The 17,854-nt window shown below is 43.5% G+C and overlaps 1 protein-coding gene across 1 annotated transcript in view; it reads right to left on the bottom strand.

The window, feature by feature from the left end:
* Positions 1 to 915: 915 nt before the first annotated feature.
* LOC143729384 (vesicular inhibitory amino acid transporter) overlaps positions 916 to 17,854 on the bottom strand; it is a 38,373-nt gene continuing 21,434 nt past the window's right edge. The window contains exons 2-3 of the mRNA XM_077220613.1: positions 7,410 to 8,126; positions 916 to 1,431 (exon numbers count right to left, since the gene is read on the bottom strand). Coding sequence (XP_077076728.1) covers positions 994 to 1,431; positions 7,410 to 8,126 — 1,155 coding nt within the window. The 3' untranslated portion in view covers positions 916 to 993. The remainder of the gene's footprint in view (positions 1,432 to 7,409; positions 8,127 to 17,854) is intronic.

Consider the following 17,854-nt stretch of genomic DNA (forward strand, 5'->3'; position numbering starts at 1 on the left):
TTTTTTGCATCATCACTCTTATTCAGATCGCCTGCTCTACTCATTCTCCCAGACGTTTACATTTTTTTAACGTTTTATGAGACCGCTGGTTAAATCAGCACGTTACAGTATACAAATGGACGCATCTACCACAAACGCAGCCACCGTTAGCTTATCAGAAGCCACTCGCTTCGACATTTTTTTCCCTACGCGTGAACGTGAGGTCGTATGGTTACTAGGCAACATGTTTAACAATGCCATTTGGCCACGGTTTAGGTAGAGACCTTTCTACGTTTGTTGTTTTAAACTGAAAAATGAGAAGGAAGTAAAACATTTTTTATTTAATATGTCAACAAAATATATGCAAATTCCGCGTGTATAAGAGAATTCCGTTTTCATGTGTAAATTCCGTGGTTCCATCCGCGATTTCCGCATCACAGAAATCATAGGGCCCTATTTTAGACCATGCACCGGGTGCGCCAACCATTTTTCCCGTCGCTAAACTAGCAAAAGTGGATTCGGACACACCCTAACAACCCATCTGACTGTTTGACCTTGATCATGTTGCAGGAGCAAATCTAATTTCATAGTGATATTCTCATCAACGCAGAGAGAGAAACGCACAAACTGATACATTTATGAAAAAGTGCTGTTCATAATTTAATAGCCTATTAGTTGCTAGCAGTATGTTTATGATTTGTTTTTTACATAAAGTTAACTGACTGTCAAAAGTTGTTTACTGCGCTCCAGAGACAACGAGGGAATAATAAACACACTGACTGTAGAACAGCATCTCGTGTGCTTTTCATGCATGATTGGCCTGGTAAGTGCCTGAGCAATGAACATGGTGAATTATGACAACACTTGATGCTAGATAACATTTCACAGTCAGATGTATGGAAGCACACGACCAGGTTCATTAACCTTCAGACACGGCTCCGTTTAACTTTATTAACAACCAAACACCACCAACCAGAGCAAACATAACTACAGACACACAGGATTATTTGTAATCTATTTATCCTTTAAGGCTGTTACCATTCCTTTGATGGAACATATCACCCCTGAGACGCTGCAGAAACAACCCAGCAGTAATATCAGTATGTCCACAGCTCTCCGGCTCATGTCCAGCTGAGTCCATTTGAGCTGCAGGTGGAAAAGGGCAGGGAGCAGAAGCGTCATGGCTGCCCCGGTCACGCTGCCCGTGAGGCCCATGAGGAGAGAGAAATGAGGCACGTACAGCGCCATGATGAGTGTAAGGAGGAGGAGAGAGCCACGCAGGAGCAGTGTCCATCGCTCTGCCCCGTCTGCGGATGAGTCCAGCTTCAGGACGCCGGTCTGCAGTATCTCTGCCGCGGCGTAGAATGGCAGAGGGTACGAGAGGAGAGCCTTCGCCAACAGACACAGGTTCACCCCCGTACGCAAAGCTGTGGGCAGGTTATCTGTTATCACCTAAAATAAAAAAATAGATATATTTGAGTCCACTTTAAGGGATTGTTTACCTGGATAGAAATGTCAGTGGACAGGTGCCAAGCACGACCATACACTTCCATGATTTGGAAAAAGCAGCTTGGATATTCTGCTAAACACATCCTTTTGTGTTGGAAGTGTAACTATGTTCCCTGGGTCTTATGTTCCCAGGGTTAACCTTGTATCTAAATCCACCCCTAAACCTAACCATGGGAATTGTTCATTATTTGACATATAAATCAGGGGAACACAGGACCCTGGGAACAACTCCAACGTGATATGGGTTTAGAACCTCTCAAGGTTGAGTAAATAATTTTAATTTATAGTAGGGTGAAGTATCCCTTGAATACAACACAAATTTGTACTACAATAAAAATAAAACAAAAAGTTGTATAAAACATCCTAAATTCTCATTAGATTAACTACTTTTAAAGCTGTTGTTTAATAGCTACTATGCATGTGATAAATTGTGTCCCACATGATTTACTATACACTGTGCACTTACTCTATGCACCAGAGTTCCTTAAATCCAGGAGTAGGATTGGACACTCCTGCCCTACGTATTGAATTTCATGTTGGCCCAGGCTGGCTTCCCAGCTAACATATTATTGTTCTAAGAACATTTTCCAAACGTATCAGTTTTGGTTATGGAAACGTTAAAATGTCCAGTTTTCTTGAAGTTACTGGAAAGTTTTTTTAAGGTTAGTATTTTGTTCCTGAAACATTCTTTCAACTTAATTTTTAATAACAACTCAACATTATAGGAACGTTGATTCGTTACATTCCAAGAACATAAAAATGTCCAGTTTCCTAAATGTTAATAGAACGTAATTTAAAGGTTAGTATGATGTTCCTGAAACATTCAAACACTTGCTGTTAACAAGAAGAATCACTAAAGGAAAGAGAAATAACAAGAACAGAAACTACCAGACACAGCCTTAGATGAAATCAACTAAATTGCTAAAAGTGAATTTCTTCTTCTATAAAAGAAGAAATTACATCTCTCAAGATCTCAGCAGAGGAGGATTAAGCAACTCCACAACCAGCATTACCAGCTTCACTTATAACCAACCAGTTTGTCCCTTTTTTTTTTTCAAAAATGTGCAATTTAAATGTTGATGTTTTGTTGAAAATAAGTTTAGTTTGAAGTCACCATTATGGTGATCCATGTTTCCTTTATTTGGGTGCTTGACACTTGACTTTTGATAACTTATTTCACTTTCAGCAACTATAAGTGTTTTCAGTGAACTTTGTGCATTTCTCAAGAAAAATCAGATTGACATGTCTGTTTCAATGACTATCAAATGACTGATTTTTCTGTAGTTTCATGACTGATTTGAATAATGATAAAGTTGAAGCATTAATTAATAAAAAGTAATAAATTCAGCCATTATAATAGAAAGATCATTTGTAAAATTGAAGAGATATGTGCGAGATCTTTCAAAAACACTACAACCTCTTGTATAAAAGTTGAGACACACTTAAGCCCTATTCGGACGGGACTAGTTTAACATGGAGAGGTGGGGTAATGTAATTTTACCATAGACGTCTGTAATATTAATGGCCAATTTGCACGGGAAAATAAATCTCAGTAAAACTAGCAGAAGTGGGAGGAGTCACTCGAATTACCCATCGCTGTCATGTGCGCAAACACACATATATATATAACCTATATTTGTATAAAACAGTATACAGTTAAAACAGTTATTCAGATTGTATTATGTTGATAATAGGCACTTATCTAAAGCTAAAAGAAGTTTTGTGCCTCTAAAAAGTGCTTTCGACCTTTTTTTTTATCTGAATGGAATGTGGAAAACACTTGAGTTTTGCCACAGACTTGCTTTTCGAACGCAACTGAATGCTTCATCAAGCGCCTCCATGCTTGAAAAAACGCAGAAAACTAATTTTAAACAGGAAATAATGGAATATTTAAGTACATATTTACAGCTGGTCTATTCGCACATGATTAGTATTACCTGAGGTACTTTTCCCGAAAGTCGCCGTAATCTTTACAGACATTGTCCGTAATGATTACTAAGATGACACTTTCGGACGGAACTAAAATCACTGAGAAGCTCTGCCAAATAATTACTTAACACAGGGTATCTGCACACTTTTTAAAGTCAAATTTAAGGCTTTTTAAGACCTTTTTAAGACCTGAAGAAATCAAAATTAATACCGTACATTAGGGGTGTGCAATATTGACAAAAATATGTCTCAATATTTTCAAAGTTTTGTTGATAATTAGATGATATTTATATTGTGTTTGTGTACTGGTACCATGGCTGGTTTAGGCCTGTTGTTGACAGCTGACTCGCGAAGATATATATATTTGTCATATTCTATGCAGTGGTCAGTTCACAGCAGTGAAAGAAATTAACATTTTTTATTAAAGGACAATATTTGCAACCTTAAATTGAGTTCCAGGGGCATTTTCACCCATATATGGACTTTTTTTTTACTTAGAGGTATGCATCACCTTTTATGTTAAATTCTAACATTCAAATTAAATTATATTAGAATAATAACACAATATCACTGTTACCAGTTAAATTAAATCATTAAATCAAAATCCATCTTTGCAGTGCAGAGTAGACACAGAAGCAGCATCAGAACTGGCATTAATATATTTACACTCCATTTACAATTGCATAAATAAACCTACGAGATATTCAATTCTTTAATTCTTAATTCAATATTCAAATATGAACTGATTTCTAATTTTAACATTTTAATTACAGGGTACTTTAAATGTGCAACATGAAACTAAACCCGCCAGTAGGCGGCGGCAAGTTTCAGGGAGTCATTCATTCAACCGATTTGTTCAAACGGCTGATTCTTTCAGGAAGTGCAAGTGATTGTTCATTGAATCGTTAAAATGATTCGTTCAAAACGCGGATTTCAGTCAAGAAATCATCGCTGTCTTTTGCATTAAGACTCTGCTACGGTTTCATTTTGAAATTCTCGTCAGCGAAATAAAGGGAAAACAAACAAGATTGACAATATTGTTTATAAAATGTAACTCACAATGTTAATTAAAGTTAACTGTTATATAAAATAAATATCATATTTGCTATTGTGCACGGGAAAACAACCCTCTTGCTGATGTCATATTGTAATATTGTATGATGACAACATATGATAAAATACAAAAACTTTATACGTCTATTAGGGAAAATACCTATAACTGCACTGACACATTAGGTCTAACGTTACGCAGTGAAAGCAAGCATGAGAGACGATGCGTCGATGTGTCTTTGCCACGTTTTGACAAGCAGGGATGCAAACAGCGCGCTTTTCGGCGCCTACCGCTTTTTTCACGTCAGTTTGGGTGACAAAGTCATCTGAAGTCATTCCACAGCTTAATGTGAGGGACAGAAGTCTATTTACATCATTAAAGTATACGGAAACTCGTTTTCCCTCCTCTGCGGCTGTCAATCATTCTCCATTCATATTCAAACAGCGCGCGCGCCTCTTGGATGCACGGTAAAACTCTCTCCAATATGATATATTCACATTATAATGCATGATCTGTAGATAAAAGGCTGTACATTTGCATAAAATTACTTTATTTTGGTGGAGTTTGTTGCTGCTGTTTTTAAACGACTCACTACCGTGTGCTTGTTGGACTATGAATCGGCATCAAACGCACAATAACTGGAATTTAAAACTTTGAAACAAAGGAACAAATCGCACTAGGATTTGTGTGCTCGACATTTCTTCGCTTTGTGACGTGAACTTTTAAATGCGCAATTATGCAGCGCAGCGCTGAAGTAATGTAGGCCTACTGTTATTGTAAAGTGTACCCATCATTTCTGCAGCCGCGAATCCCGCGATGCGCATACACGCTGTGCGCGCGCTGTTTTTCATGTTATCATGGGTTTGCGCACTGGAATATTATTAAAAGCCAATATATTTTGTTATACCTAGCCTGCTCAATACATTTAAAATAAGCATAATTTAATTGTATATTATTTCTTTGTAGTGTAGGGTATATATGCACTTCTGAATTCTTGACATTAATATATAAATATAAAATTGTGAAATGTATGATTGCCTGATTGAATTTTATAAGATAACTAATAGTAATTTGTTTTTATTAACATATTTAGATTTTATAAAATCACTGTGCAGATTTTTTCAAGAATTACTTTTTGCTGCTAATTTATACACTCATTAAGTTTATAAAAAAATCATAATACATTTATGTAATATTTAAAGGTGTTAACTGTAGTCTTACACTGCAAAATAATAACTTAAAAAGGATTAAATTCATCACAATTAAGTATCTGGAAATTTGCCACGGGGCGAGGGCCCTTATATATATCATATCTATATAATATATATCATTATATATAATATAATATAATATATATTAGTAGGGCCCTACTAATATCATTAGTAACATTAAATATAACACAATAAACCAAAGTATATAGGTAGGAGTTTCCTTAAGTCTTTCTGATCGTTTTCTACAGGCCGGTTTACTACAACAGTAGAATAAAAATCTGAAATTATGGTTTATAGTTTTGGTGTGCCACCCCAAGATTTTAAGTGGCCCCATCTGGCCACTCCTATGAAAAATTTCTGGAGGCGCCACTGGCAGGAGACAGACGTAATGCTGGCGCGAATATGACGCGAAATGTCACGTGAACAAGCAAATCCACAAAGAACGAATAATAATTTAAAAAGTACGCTAATTAGATAGTTTTAATTTGGAAAACATTTAGATACATCTAAGTCAAATTTCCATCGAAAATTTAAGACCTTTCATAAGTAAAAATAAGATTTTAAGACTTTTTATGGCCTTAAATTTTTAAAATCTAATTTAAGACTTTTTAAGGACCCGCGGACACCCTATTAACACCACCTCTCCATGTTAAAGTAATCCCGACCGAATAGGGCTTTAGACGTCAACACTCATCACACAAACCTCAACAATTGTGACAATCAAAAAAATATTCAAATCTAAATAGGAAAAATAATTAATGCCGCAAAGCATGCTGGGAGTCATGAATTAGTTTTCTGTTGTTGTTGTGTTACTGTTAATGTCTAAATAACACCATTAACTTCCTGCACACAACATGTTTTAGTTTTTCAGAAAGTCTGATTATCACAATAGTATTACATGGTCAGTAGCACAATATTTAAACAAATTAATAACAAAACAAACTTCTGATCAGTGATTAGACTTCAGACTCTTCAGTGAGAGAGACCACTACACAATGACGTTAATTGACAGTCAACATCATCTCATGTTACTCGGGCTCTTACACAGTAAACGTGTTAAAAACTATTAAAGCAGCCAGAGATAAATTAACAAAACAAACAAGAATCAAGAGGCCAACTACAGGAAACACTAATCACCACAATGGTGACTTCAAATATTTGTTCCTTTTTCCTTTAGTGTGTCATCATCACTTAATTATCTAATAAACTCCAACACTGCTTCAGTTTAATACTATATAGTGTGGACACATATGAACACTGAGCTGTGTTAAACACAGGGGATTTTGCTGTGTAACAACAAAATTTAAGACGTTTTTAGTCAAAAAGTGAGTGTTCATAAATGGCTGTTGAGATACTGTTTTCATTTGGCTTGGACCCGGACACAGCATTCGATTATCTCACGACTTGACCTGCTGAAAAATCCATCATAAACCAACAACGACTTCATGTTGTTCCAGGCTGGTTTATGCAATTTAGAGCTGGAATAGTGCTGGTCTTGCTGGTGGCCTGCATAGTCATGCTGTTCTCAAGTGAAACTGTAGCAGGTCCACCAGCAACCAGCCTCGCTTGCTGGTCCCAGCATGGAAAACATTCCTTATGATGGTAACAAGCAATGCTGGATAATAAAGACTTTTTAGACCCAGCTACGTTACATAAATATTTATGGTGTATGTAGTAAGCTGGTAATTATAAGTGCAGCCTGCAACTACAGTCATGTGGGATCAGTTCACCTCTTTGGTTTCCTCTCCCCATGTGAGGAAGGCCATCACGGAGAACGCTGTTTTCAGAACACAGGCCAGAGCGTGAGTCCAGTTCATCATGCTGTCGAAGTCTAACCTGTCTGTCATGCTCTCCTCCAACGTAGGCAGATAGATCTGTGATGTGTAGCTAAAAATTATCACCCCCACTGCAACCTGGAAGCCATCAAAGTCCACCGTCACAGCACTCAGTCTCCTACTGGCCCAGTGCGGCGACTGACGGAGGCAGTAGCCAATCACAATGAAGGTGATGAGGAACTGAGCCAGCGAGCAGAAGAGGCTCAGACGCGACACCACTCTCAGGTCATGGATCAGCATGCAGGGCACAAGGATAAGGAAGGTGATGGCGGAGCAGGTCGCCGGGGTCAGAGGCAGGAAAAACAGGCTGTGACACATCAGATTGCTACTGACCACCAAGTATAGGATGCAGGTCATCACGAGTTCCACTACCTGTGCGGCGTTCACAACCTTACCCCCGATGTAAGGGCAGATGTGCCTGCAGCAGGCTTTAGCGACGTCCTCGTAGGTGTGTCTGACGCGGACCGAGTGGCCAGTCTCGTCCTCTTCGTACAGGCAGGACACCAGGATCTTTCCAGTGTAGTTACAGATGAGTGCGGCTAACACCAGCAACAGCAGACCAACGTATCCGCTCTGCAGGAGAGCGTAGGGCAGACCCAGCACAAACACACCCTGAGGAAACAAAGGCACATATCAGGTCTTGGTCAAGTATATAACTCAAATGATCCTCCTAGACAATGATGAGATCAACAAGAGACTTGCTGAATTTTCCTGGTTCTCAGACCCCGATAATCATTCATGTCTCCACTAGAATTTCAAAAAAGATCTCAACAATGTCTTAAACGGTGCTCAAGATGAAAATTTCCTAATAATTTACTCACCCCAATGCCATCCAAGATATCCATGTCTTTCTTTCCTCAGTGAAAGAGAATTTTTTTTTTTGAGGAAAACAATTCTGGATTTTTTTAAATGGACTTCAATGACAACCAGCGTTTTGAAATCCAAATCAATGCAGTTTCTGTTTCAAAGGTCTTTGAAGTGCTTCAGCGGACTGTGCACGATCGCAGCTGATGAAGAGAGTCTTATCTAGCGAAACGATAGGTCATTTTCAACAAAAAAAATTAAAATAAAATAATATATATATATATATATATATATATATATATATATATATATATATATATACGTTTTAACACTGATCTATATAATGTCATCCTATAGATCAGTGCTTTTTAACTGTTCGGATTGAGCTGATCTGCAAGACGCCGGGAACTACATCATCACGTTGAAAGGTCACTGTCGATATCGCGGGCGCCGGCGGAAGTACCGCCCTACTGCTTCGCACCATAGACATAATAAATACATAGACGCCCTATTGGCCGCTGGAGCGTATGTCAACGGCGCCGCCATATTGCGGAGGGCAAATTTCTCATACTTCTCATAGCGAGAATTGAGAAAAATGCCAGTTTCGTGTGCTGCTTGGGGCTTTACAAATCGCCACACAATTAAATAAGGTCTCGAGGAATTATCTTTCACAAGCAAGACTGAACATTTGTTTCTGGTTGTATTTGGTCATGATATAATTAGTAATAGTAACGTCCAGAGGAGAAAAGCCGCGAAATTTAAAAATACTAACGTTACTGTTATTGTGTCACGAAATGTAGTTTTAATAGTTTTTCAGTCGACAATGTAGTTGTGTAAAGCTCAAATCTGTGGTTTATTTATAAAGATAGCGCCTATTTAAAAATTTGATCTGACGTTTTCAGAGTTGTGAGATACAGGCGATCACCGGGCGCTCAGCGCTCATGTACCCAACCTGGAACAGCCTTACCTCGGCTAGTGCTTCTGACGTTTGCCGCTGGCTCTGATGTCTCTAGCCTAGTGGTTAAACATGAGATATAATTCGTCCAGAGCCAGAGAGTTGCGACAACTCCATTGACTTCAATGGAACGTTTTTTTTTTACTGCAATGGCGGCTTGCGAAGCCTCTCAATAGTTCCCGGAAGTATCAGCAGCGCGTTAGAGCTACAGCAGAACAGACCGTTTGTGATGCACTTTTAAAAGGTAAGACGTTTAAAGAATACGATTGTATATTATCAGTACATCTGAATCAAATTAACTTATGTATTAAAGCATGTTAGTTGATTATTGCTATCTAAATAAGTAGTTTTAGAGGACGTTGTCAGGTAAAATAAAGGTCATTGGATAAAGTTAACTTACCGCATAACAAACCACTAGAAGCCTATTAATGGTTAAACCCGTTCTATTAATGCATGTTTATCCTTTGTTGTGTAATAAGAGGGAGACTTCTAAACAGGGGGTTAAATATAACATTGGGGAGTATGATAGTTGTAATTGATAAAATGAGAATATCGGTTTCATTCCATATTAAATGTGCAATAACGGGGAAAAAATCCTTATTTTAGATTTCAGATTTGAGTAAGCAAAAACGTAGGGTTGGAGTTTTTTTATTCATTGTGTTTCTGTTGAGTGTTACCTGTCTATTATGTTTCAGCTCAGCTTATTTGTATGGGAAAGGGAGATGGAAGTTTATAAGTAAAAAACCATGCTTGAAACGTCAGCAAGCCATTTTCTAGATGAAATCACACTAGGCTAAATGGGGTATTATAAATACTATAACTGTATTATATACTGACTACTATATACAATTTATCCCGTTTTTGTTTCCTTTATCTCTTTCAACACAAGAAGCACTGAGGGGATTCAGTGGATCCTGAAGACCCCTGCACTGACGCACTGTACCCTCACCTTCAGTCTCAGATCCTTGGATTTTGCAAGACTTTACGTGCTCCTTATTTTTAATAAACATTAAACTTCCCAGTGTTGGTCTTTGTGAAAAAGTGCAGATACACCCAAGTATGATTAGCTCAAAATGTTTAGTTCTAGTTAGATAGCTCCTGACTTGAGCATATTTCTGCTCTCTGTGTCAGACAGTACAAGAACAACATAGAGGAAAGGACATACAACATGCTTGACGTGCAGTTTATTAGACATTTATAAATCCCTTTGTGCTAAATCAGTGCAAAAAAAAAAAAAAAAAAATATATATATATATATATATATATAGGTCATTGACAAATAAACAAATTAATGTTTTTTAAAATCTTTTCAAAACTGATGTAATGTATATTTTTGTGTCATGAACAATGTATTTAAACAAGTTTCAGTTGTGAACATTTCTAAGTGTTTAAATTCACCTGAAAGTGTAACAATCTACTCATACTTGAAATCAGTTTTTAACAGTATTTGATAGAAATCTACAAGGATCATTAAGGCTCCTCTGGACAACGCTTTATCATGCATACTGTAATTACCATAATAGGAGAGCCATGTTTGCAGTTGTGCCACTCTGACATGCAAATTGCTTGGCAAAAGGTTTTCAATGATCTCAACAGCTATAAATCTACTGAAATGTATAAAATTTGTTTATATGAATGTTTAAAATGATGCCATTTCATTTTTATTTTTTATTCTTAACACCATTTAAATTAGTATTTTAGTCTGTTCATTCGTGCGGACAGTTGGACAACCTGACATTTTGGGGGGGTTAAGATATAACAGGACTATAAAATATATTATGTATTCATTTATATAGTAATAAGTGCATAAGCATTGTAAACATTAATATGAATGCAATTTTACGTTTTACTTGTCTGCAATGGCTTTTTAAGACAATCACCTGTTTCCTGCAAGTCTCCTGTCCTTGTGAAACCATAGTGAACATTACGTGATAACCCTTAAATAACATACACGTTTAAGAACACAAAAATACTTCAAATCAACTGCAAAACGTTCTTTAACCAAGGTAAAGTTAGCCAGAAAATATGTTAACAAAGGCAGGCAATGCTGGTTGACCACAATAAACATTAAATATTAGCAGATTTGTATCTTTTAAAAACAATATTGCTGTAACTACATACACATACTACATCCAAATGTCAATGTATTATATACATATTGTAAACCAACGCATTTATTGACTACAATAACAAACTACCAAAAATCACAGTTCTGCTCTCTAACTCCATCGATTTGAATTGGCGCCGAAACACTTCCTGGAACTATCTGAGGTCTCGTGACCATAGACATCATATAGATAGACATAGACATAATAAATACATAGACGCCCTATTGGCCACTGGAGCGTACGTCAACGGCGCCGCCATATTGCGGTGGGCAACTTTCCCATACCTCTCATACATAATTAGTAATATTAAAGTTCAGAGGAGAAAGGCCGCGAAATTTAAAAATACTACTGTTATTGTGTCACGAAATGTGGTCTTAATAGTTTTTCAGTCGACAATGTAGTTGTTTAAAGCTCAGATCTGTGGTTTATTTAAAAATATAGCACCTATTTAAAAATTTAATCGGACGTTTTCGGAGTTGTGAGATACAGGCGATCACCGGGGCGCTCAGCGCTCATGTACCCCGCCTGGAACAGCCTTACCTCGGCTAGTGCTTCTGACGTTCTAAAGTTTCATAACTTTATATTTAGGTTATTTAACGTTGTATCCTGCTGTGTGTTTGACTGAATCGTTTACTTTATTTCTTGTCTTGTATAGCTTTTTATACCTTTTAGGCTACTTATACTGTTATGATGGCTATTAGCCTACTGATCAATAAAACGAAACTCGGTTACTAACGTAACCTCGGTTCTCTCTATACAGGGAACGAGTATTGCGTAAGTTTAGCTTACGCTACGGGAAAGATTCATCTTCTCGAGATACTGAAGCCAAAAATTATCCTTAATTTTGTATAACTTGTCAACGCAGTGCAGCAGATAGCAGACCTAGAGCAGGCCATCTCACGTGCTCATTGGCTGCCCTGCGGGCAACTGCTGCAGCCTACCAGTGCGCCCGGCGTGACGTCACGCCCATTGAGGGGCGCCCGCGCCTTTATAGCGCCACAGCCCGCCAGATAGGCGTGGCTTAGCATATAAAATAGGGGCTGTAGGCTGAATTCTCTGGTTTTTCGACGACTGAAGCGAAGTCGCTCGTGGCGCGAGCACGGCCGGTTACGCAATACTCGTTCCCTCTCTACAGAGAACCGAGGTTACGTTAGTAACCGAGTATCGTTCTCTTACGAGAGGTTCTCTCGTATTGCGTAAGTTTAGCTTACGCTACGGGAACACTTTGTCAACGCCGTGCGCGCCAAGCATCCACATGAGAACCCCGAGCTTGAGGGGAACCCCATAAGTGGAAAAAATAAGGTGGCCAGCCACGCGGGCCATCACTTGTACATAAGCACACATAGGGAATACAGAGCAGCGCGCCGGTCTGTATAGTCATATGGCACATACCCCACTAGTGCAGCTCAACCAGGAGAGCTGAGTCATGAACGTGATCTGAGCAGGAGATCTGGGCAGAATACACCTCTTTTTCAAACTGACAATAGTTTAGCCTGCAAGGCAGGAACTTCTAGGTTATAAAACCTGACAAAGGTAGACGGGGAGCCCCAGCCCGCCGCTACACATATGTCATGGATAGAAATTCCACTGGACCATGCCCACGACGAGGTCACACTGATGCCCAGAGGGCATTGCAGACCTTTTGACGCGTAAGCTGCCGCTATAGCGTCCACTATCCATCTGGACAGGCTCTGTTTCGAGGAGGCAAGCCCCTTGGCGCGCCCACCAAACGAAACGAAAAGCTGTTCCGAACGCCTGAAGGAGGCGGAGCGCGTAATGTAAAACCTCAGCGCTCTGACAGGGCAGAGGAGATTCACATCACTTTCGCTGTCAGATGCTGGGAGAGCTGACAGCGAAATAACTTGCGCTCTGAATGGAGTGCCCATCACTTTAGGGACATAACCATGTCTAGGTCTGAGGATGACTTTAGAGTCATTTGGTCCGAACTCAAGACACGACACGCTGACAGACAGCGCGTGCAGATCCCCTACACGTTTTACTGACGACAGTGCAGTCAGAAAAACGGTCTTTAGTGATAGATATTTCAACTCCACGGAGTCTAGTGGTTCAAATGGAAAAGCTTTCAGGGCCTCGAGGACCAGTGAAAGATCCCAAATGGGAACCGACGGGGGGCGCGGCGGAATCATCCTTCTAGCTCCTCTAAGGAAGCGGATGACCAACTCATGTCTTCCCAGTGACTGGCCGTGCGTCGATTCCGCGAATGCTGCTACGGCCGCCACGTATACTTTGAGCGTGGATGGGGATCTTCCCTTATCCAACAGCTCTTGTAGGAAGGTGAGCAGATGCGCCACCCCGTTGAGTACCCGTTGATCAACCATGCATGCAGAGACCAGCGCTCTGGATGGGGATGCCAGATCGTGCCGCGAGCTTGAGAGAGGAGATCTGCCCTCACCGGAATCGGCCACGGAGCTGTATGTGACAGCCGTGCCAGTTCCGGGAACCAAGTCTGATTCTCCCAACGCGGGGCTATGAGGAGCACCGAGTGGCGCGTTTCCCTGATCCTCTTGATCACCTGTGGCAACAGAGAGACCGGAGGGAAAGCATATAGCGGGAGGCTGGGCCAAACCTGGGCCAGCGCGTCCTCGTCCTTCGAGAAGAACGTCGGGCACTGAGCGTTGTCTTTTGACGCAAACAGGTCGACTTCCGCTCTGCCGAATAGGCGCCACAGTTTCTGGACCGTTTGGGGGTGCAGGGACCATTCCCCTGGGGGAACATTGTCCCTGGACAGTCTGTCTGGGCCGTCGTTCAAATGGCCAGGCACATGCGCCGTCCTCAGCGAGCGCAGGTTCGTCTGTGACCAAATAAGGAGGCGTTCCGCCAGATTGCAGAGATTTCTGGATCTGACACCGCCCTGACGGTTTACATATGATACCACAGATGTGTTGTCCGAGCGGACAAGAACATGCTGGCCCTGTATGAACAGGAGGAAGCACTTCAGCGCGTTCTCGACCGCTATCATTTCCAGACAGTTTATGTGAAAACCCTTCTCCTGGTCTGACCACTGGCCAAAGGCCGGTCTGCCCTCGAACAGCGCGCCCCAACCCGAGTTGGACGCGTCTGTCGAGATGACCTTCCGATAAGAGATGGTTCCCATCATTACTCCCTGCTGGTACCAGTCGGCCACTAACCAGGGCTGCAGAGCTGTTATGCAGGTCTGAGTCACTCTGATTTTCTGGCCGCCAGACACCCAGGCTCGGCGAGGCGCGCGAGCGTTCAACCAGCATTGGAGCGGGCGCATGCGCAGTAGGCCCAGCTGGAGCACCACTGCAGCTGATGCCATACAGCCCAACATCCTTTGAAATGTTTTCAAAGGGAGAAAGCTGCCCTTCTGGAAAGATGCGGCTATGTGGCGAACACGGCGCACGCGCTGTGTCGATAAACGAGCCGTCATGGTCACCGAGTCCAGTTCTATTCCTAAAAAGGAAATTGACTGGCTGGGCAGTAATGAGCTCTTGGTCCAGTTGACCGTGAGACCCAAGCTTTCCAGATGACTGAGAAGCACTGTTCTGTGAGATATTAGTTCTGTCTCTGATTGTGCCAATATCAGCCAATCGTCCAGATAGTTCATTATGCGCAGCCCCTGACTTCTCAGCGGGGCGAGCGCCACGTCCATGCACTTTGTAAATGTACGGGGTTCCAGGGACAGGCCGAACGGCAGGACGGTGTATTGATATGCCTGACCGTCGAAGGCGAATCTCAAAAATTGCCTGTGACGGGGTACTGAATCTGAAAATAGGCATCCTTCAGATCTAGAGATAAACCAGTCCCTCGGGCGAACGTGCGCGAGGATTTTCCTGGTCGTAAGCATTTTGAACGGTCTTTTTGCAAGCACTTTGTTCAAATATCTCAGATCTAGGATAGGTCTGAAGGCTCCGTCCTTCTTGGGTACGAGAAAATATCGGCTGTAAAAGCCTGACTCGCTCAGAGAAGGCGGCACCTTTTCTATAGCCCCTTTGCACAGCAGCTTTGCTATTTCTGCGTGAAGTAGGTGTGCTACTTACGCATTCACTGTCGTCGCGGTCCGGGCTTGAAAGCGCGGGGGACGGCGAATGAATTGAAGTGCATAGCCCTGCTTTATTGTGCTCAACACCCATTCTGAAATCCCTGGGATAGTTTCCCACGCAGCTATGTGAGCCGCCAGGGGGCGAATGGCCTCCGGGTTCAGACCGCCGCCATTTGTGGGCTTGTGAAACTGAACCGGCGCGCGCGCTCTCGGTTCTGGGCAATGGCCGCTCGCTGACCGCCGAGACCGGCTGACTTATGTGAGATGTCCCGATCATAAGGGATGGGGAACATACTTTTACCACACTTTGACGCGCAAGCAGCGCTCTGGGCGGGAGAGCTCTCTGTAAGCGTGAGCGTGCGCACGCGGGCACGAGACTTACAACTGTATCTGGCGCCCCGATCATAGTAGATGGGGAGCGCTTTATTAACGCCCTGTGTTTTGTGATAACACTTAAACGCACAGGCGGGGCCCGGGGGGAGGTTTGTGTTAGCAAGCGTGAGCGCTCTCTGGCGGGCACGAGACTTACGTTCATAACCTGCTTCTTTGATCGTGTAACAGAGCGGGCAGATAGTGGGCACAGACCTCTGGACACATTTCTTACATTCAACACTCAAGCGGCTTTTCTGCGCTTTATGAGAGTGTGCTCTGTGAGTGACACGGGGTTTGGAGTGCTTATGTGTAGGGGTGAACACTGGGGCGTGGGCACATTCACTACACTTAAAACACTGACGGCGTGAGCCAGACCAGACATTATACTCTTTTTGAGAATTCTCTGGGTCGCCGTGAAAACGGCGTTTGTGTGCAGGCTGCTAGTTGAACCACTGCAGTAGCCTGTTCGAAGGGGACTGACAGGGATATTAACTTTGACGGCGGTCCGGCCGCAGCGGGACACACGCGTCTTTTCTCTCTCGCTGTTAGGAGGGCTTCGCGTGCTCAGACTTCAGCGTGAGTCTCTGCCGAGGCCCTCTGGGGGGCGGCGGTCTGCGACGGCTGTCTGAGCCCGATCTAGGGCGGCCGCCCTGACGTCGCTGCGAAGGCTGATGCTGAGGCTGTGCTGGACGCTGGGTGCTGGTTCGCACAGGAGGCTGGCTTTGTCTCTCGCGAGAGCGGCCTGTAGCGGAACTCGAGCGTCGCGGCAGGAAGAGGTTCATGGCCTGCGTGGTCTTTTGCACCATAGAGAAGCGGTCAACGATCCCGTTCACCGCTGGGCCGAAGAGACCAGTGGGGGAAAGCGGCGCGTTTAGAAAGGTGGCTCGCTCAGTTTCCCTCATATCCGCGAGCGTTAACCAGAGGTGCCTCTCCGTCACGGTTAACGCGGCCATGGCTCGTCCGATGGCTTGGGCTGCGGCTTTGGTGGCGCGGAGAGAGAGATCCGTAGCGCTTCTCAAATCCGTAACCGCAGCTGGGTCCCGGCCCTTCTCATCCCATTCACGGAGGAGGTCGGCTTGCAGGATCTGAAGCACAGCCATCGAGTGAAGAGCAGATGCTGCCTGGCCGGAGGCGGCATAAGCGCGGCCGACCAAGGCGGAAGTGGCTCTGCAGGCTTTAGACGGGAGGGCTGACCGTGACCGCCATCTCGCGGAGGGCGGGCAAAGGTGCGCTGCGACCGCCTCTTCCACAGGGGGAATCGCTGTGTACCCTTTCTCGGCGGCGCCGTCCACTCGGGAGAGCGACGCGGAGGCCTGTGACTGAAGTCTAGCAGAAAACGGTGAATTCCACGACTTCGTCAGCTCCGCATGAAGTTCCGGCAGGAATGGAGCGGGCCTGGTTTCTGAAACTGCGCGGCGGCGACTTTGAAGGAAGCAGCCGTCGAGCCTGTTCGGCGCGGGTTCCTTCGGCAGCGACCACTCGAGCCCGAGACGGTCAACCGCTTGCGTCAGCAGGCGCATAAGTTCCGCGTCAGCTCCAGCGCGGGTACGGGCGGATTCCTGGATTGACGAGGAGGCGGAGTGAAGCGACCATTCCTCGCTGTCTGATGCCAGGATAGAGCAGCAGTCTTTTATGACATGTCCCACGGACTCATCCTCCGAAGTGACGGCAGTGAGGCTCGTAAGCGGCAGCTGCGCGTCGGTGAGGAGAGGTGGGGAAGGCGAGAGCGAGGCTCGAGGGAGGTTCTCCCCGGCGAGCGCGTTGCTGTGGCCACAGATTCCGGCTGTCTCAGGGAACGGCGCTTCTTTCTGCGCGGTCCCACAGGAGGCGGACTGACCGCTGTGGTGTTGAATGCTTCGAGTCGAGCCCGCAGGGTCGACAGCGGAAGCTCCTCACAGAGCTCGCAGCCCCCGGACGCGAGGGCGAGCTCTGCGTGTTCCAGGCCCAGGCAGAGAGCGCAGATCAGGTGGCGGTCTCCGGCGCTGAGCGGGGCTTTACACGAGCCGCAGGAAGTGCGAGGCATCTTTAAAAAGACGCTCGCTGCTCTTTTAGAATAATAGCAATAAAGGATACGTCG

The sequence above is a fragment of the Siphateles boraxobius genome, unplaced genomic scaffold (assembly GCF_051911475.1).
Source record: "Siphateles boraxobius isolate OS27281-9 unplaced genomic scaffold, OSU_SipBor_1 8, whole genome shotgun sequence".
Lineage (NCBI taxonomy): Eukaryota > Metazoa > Chordata > Actinopteri > Cypriniformes > Leuciscidae > Siphateles > Siphateles boraxobius.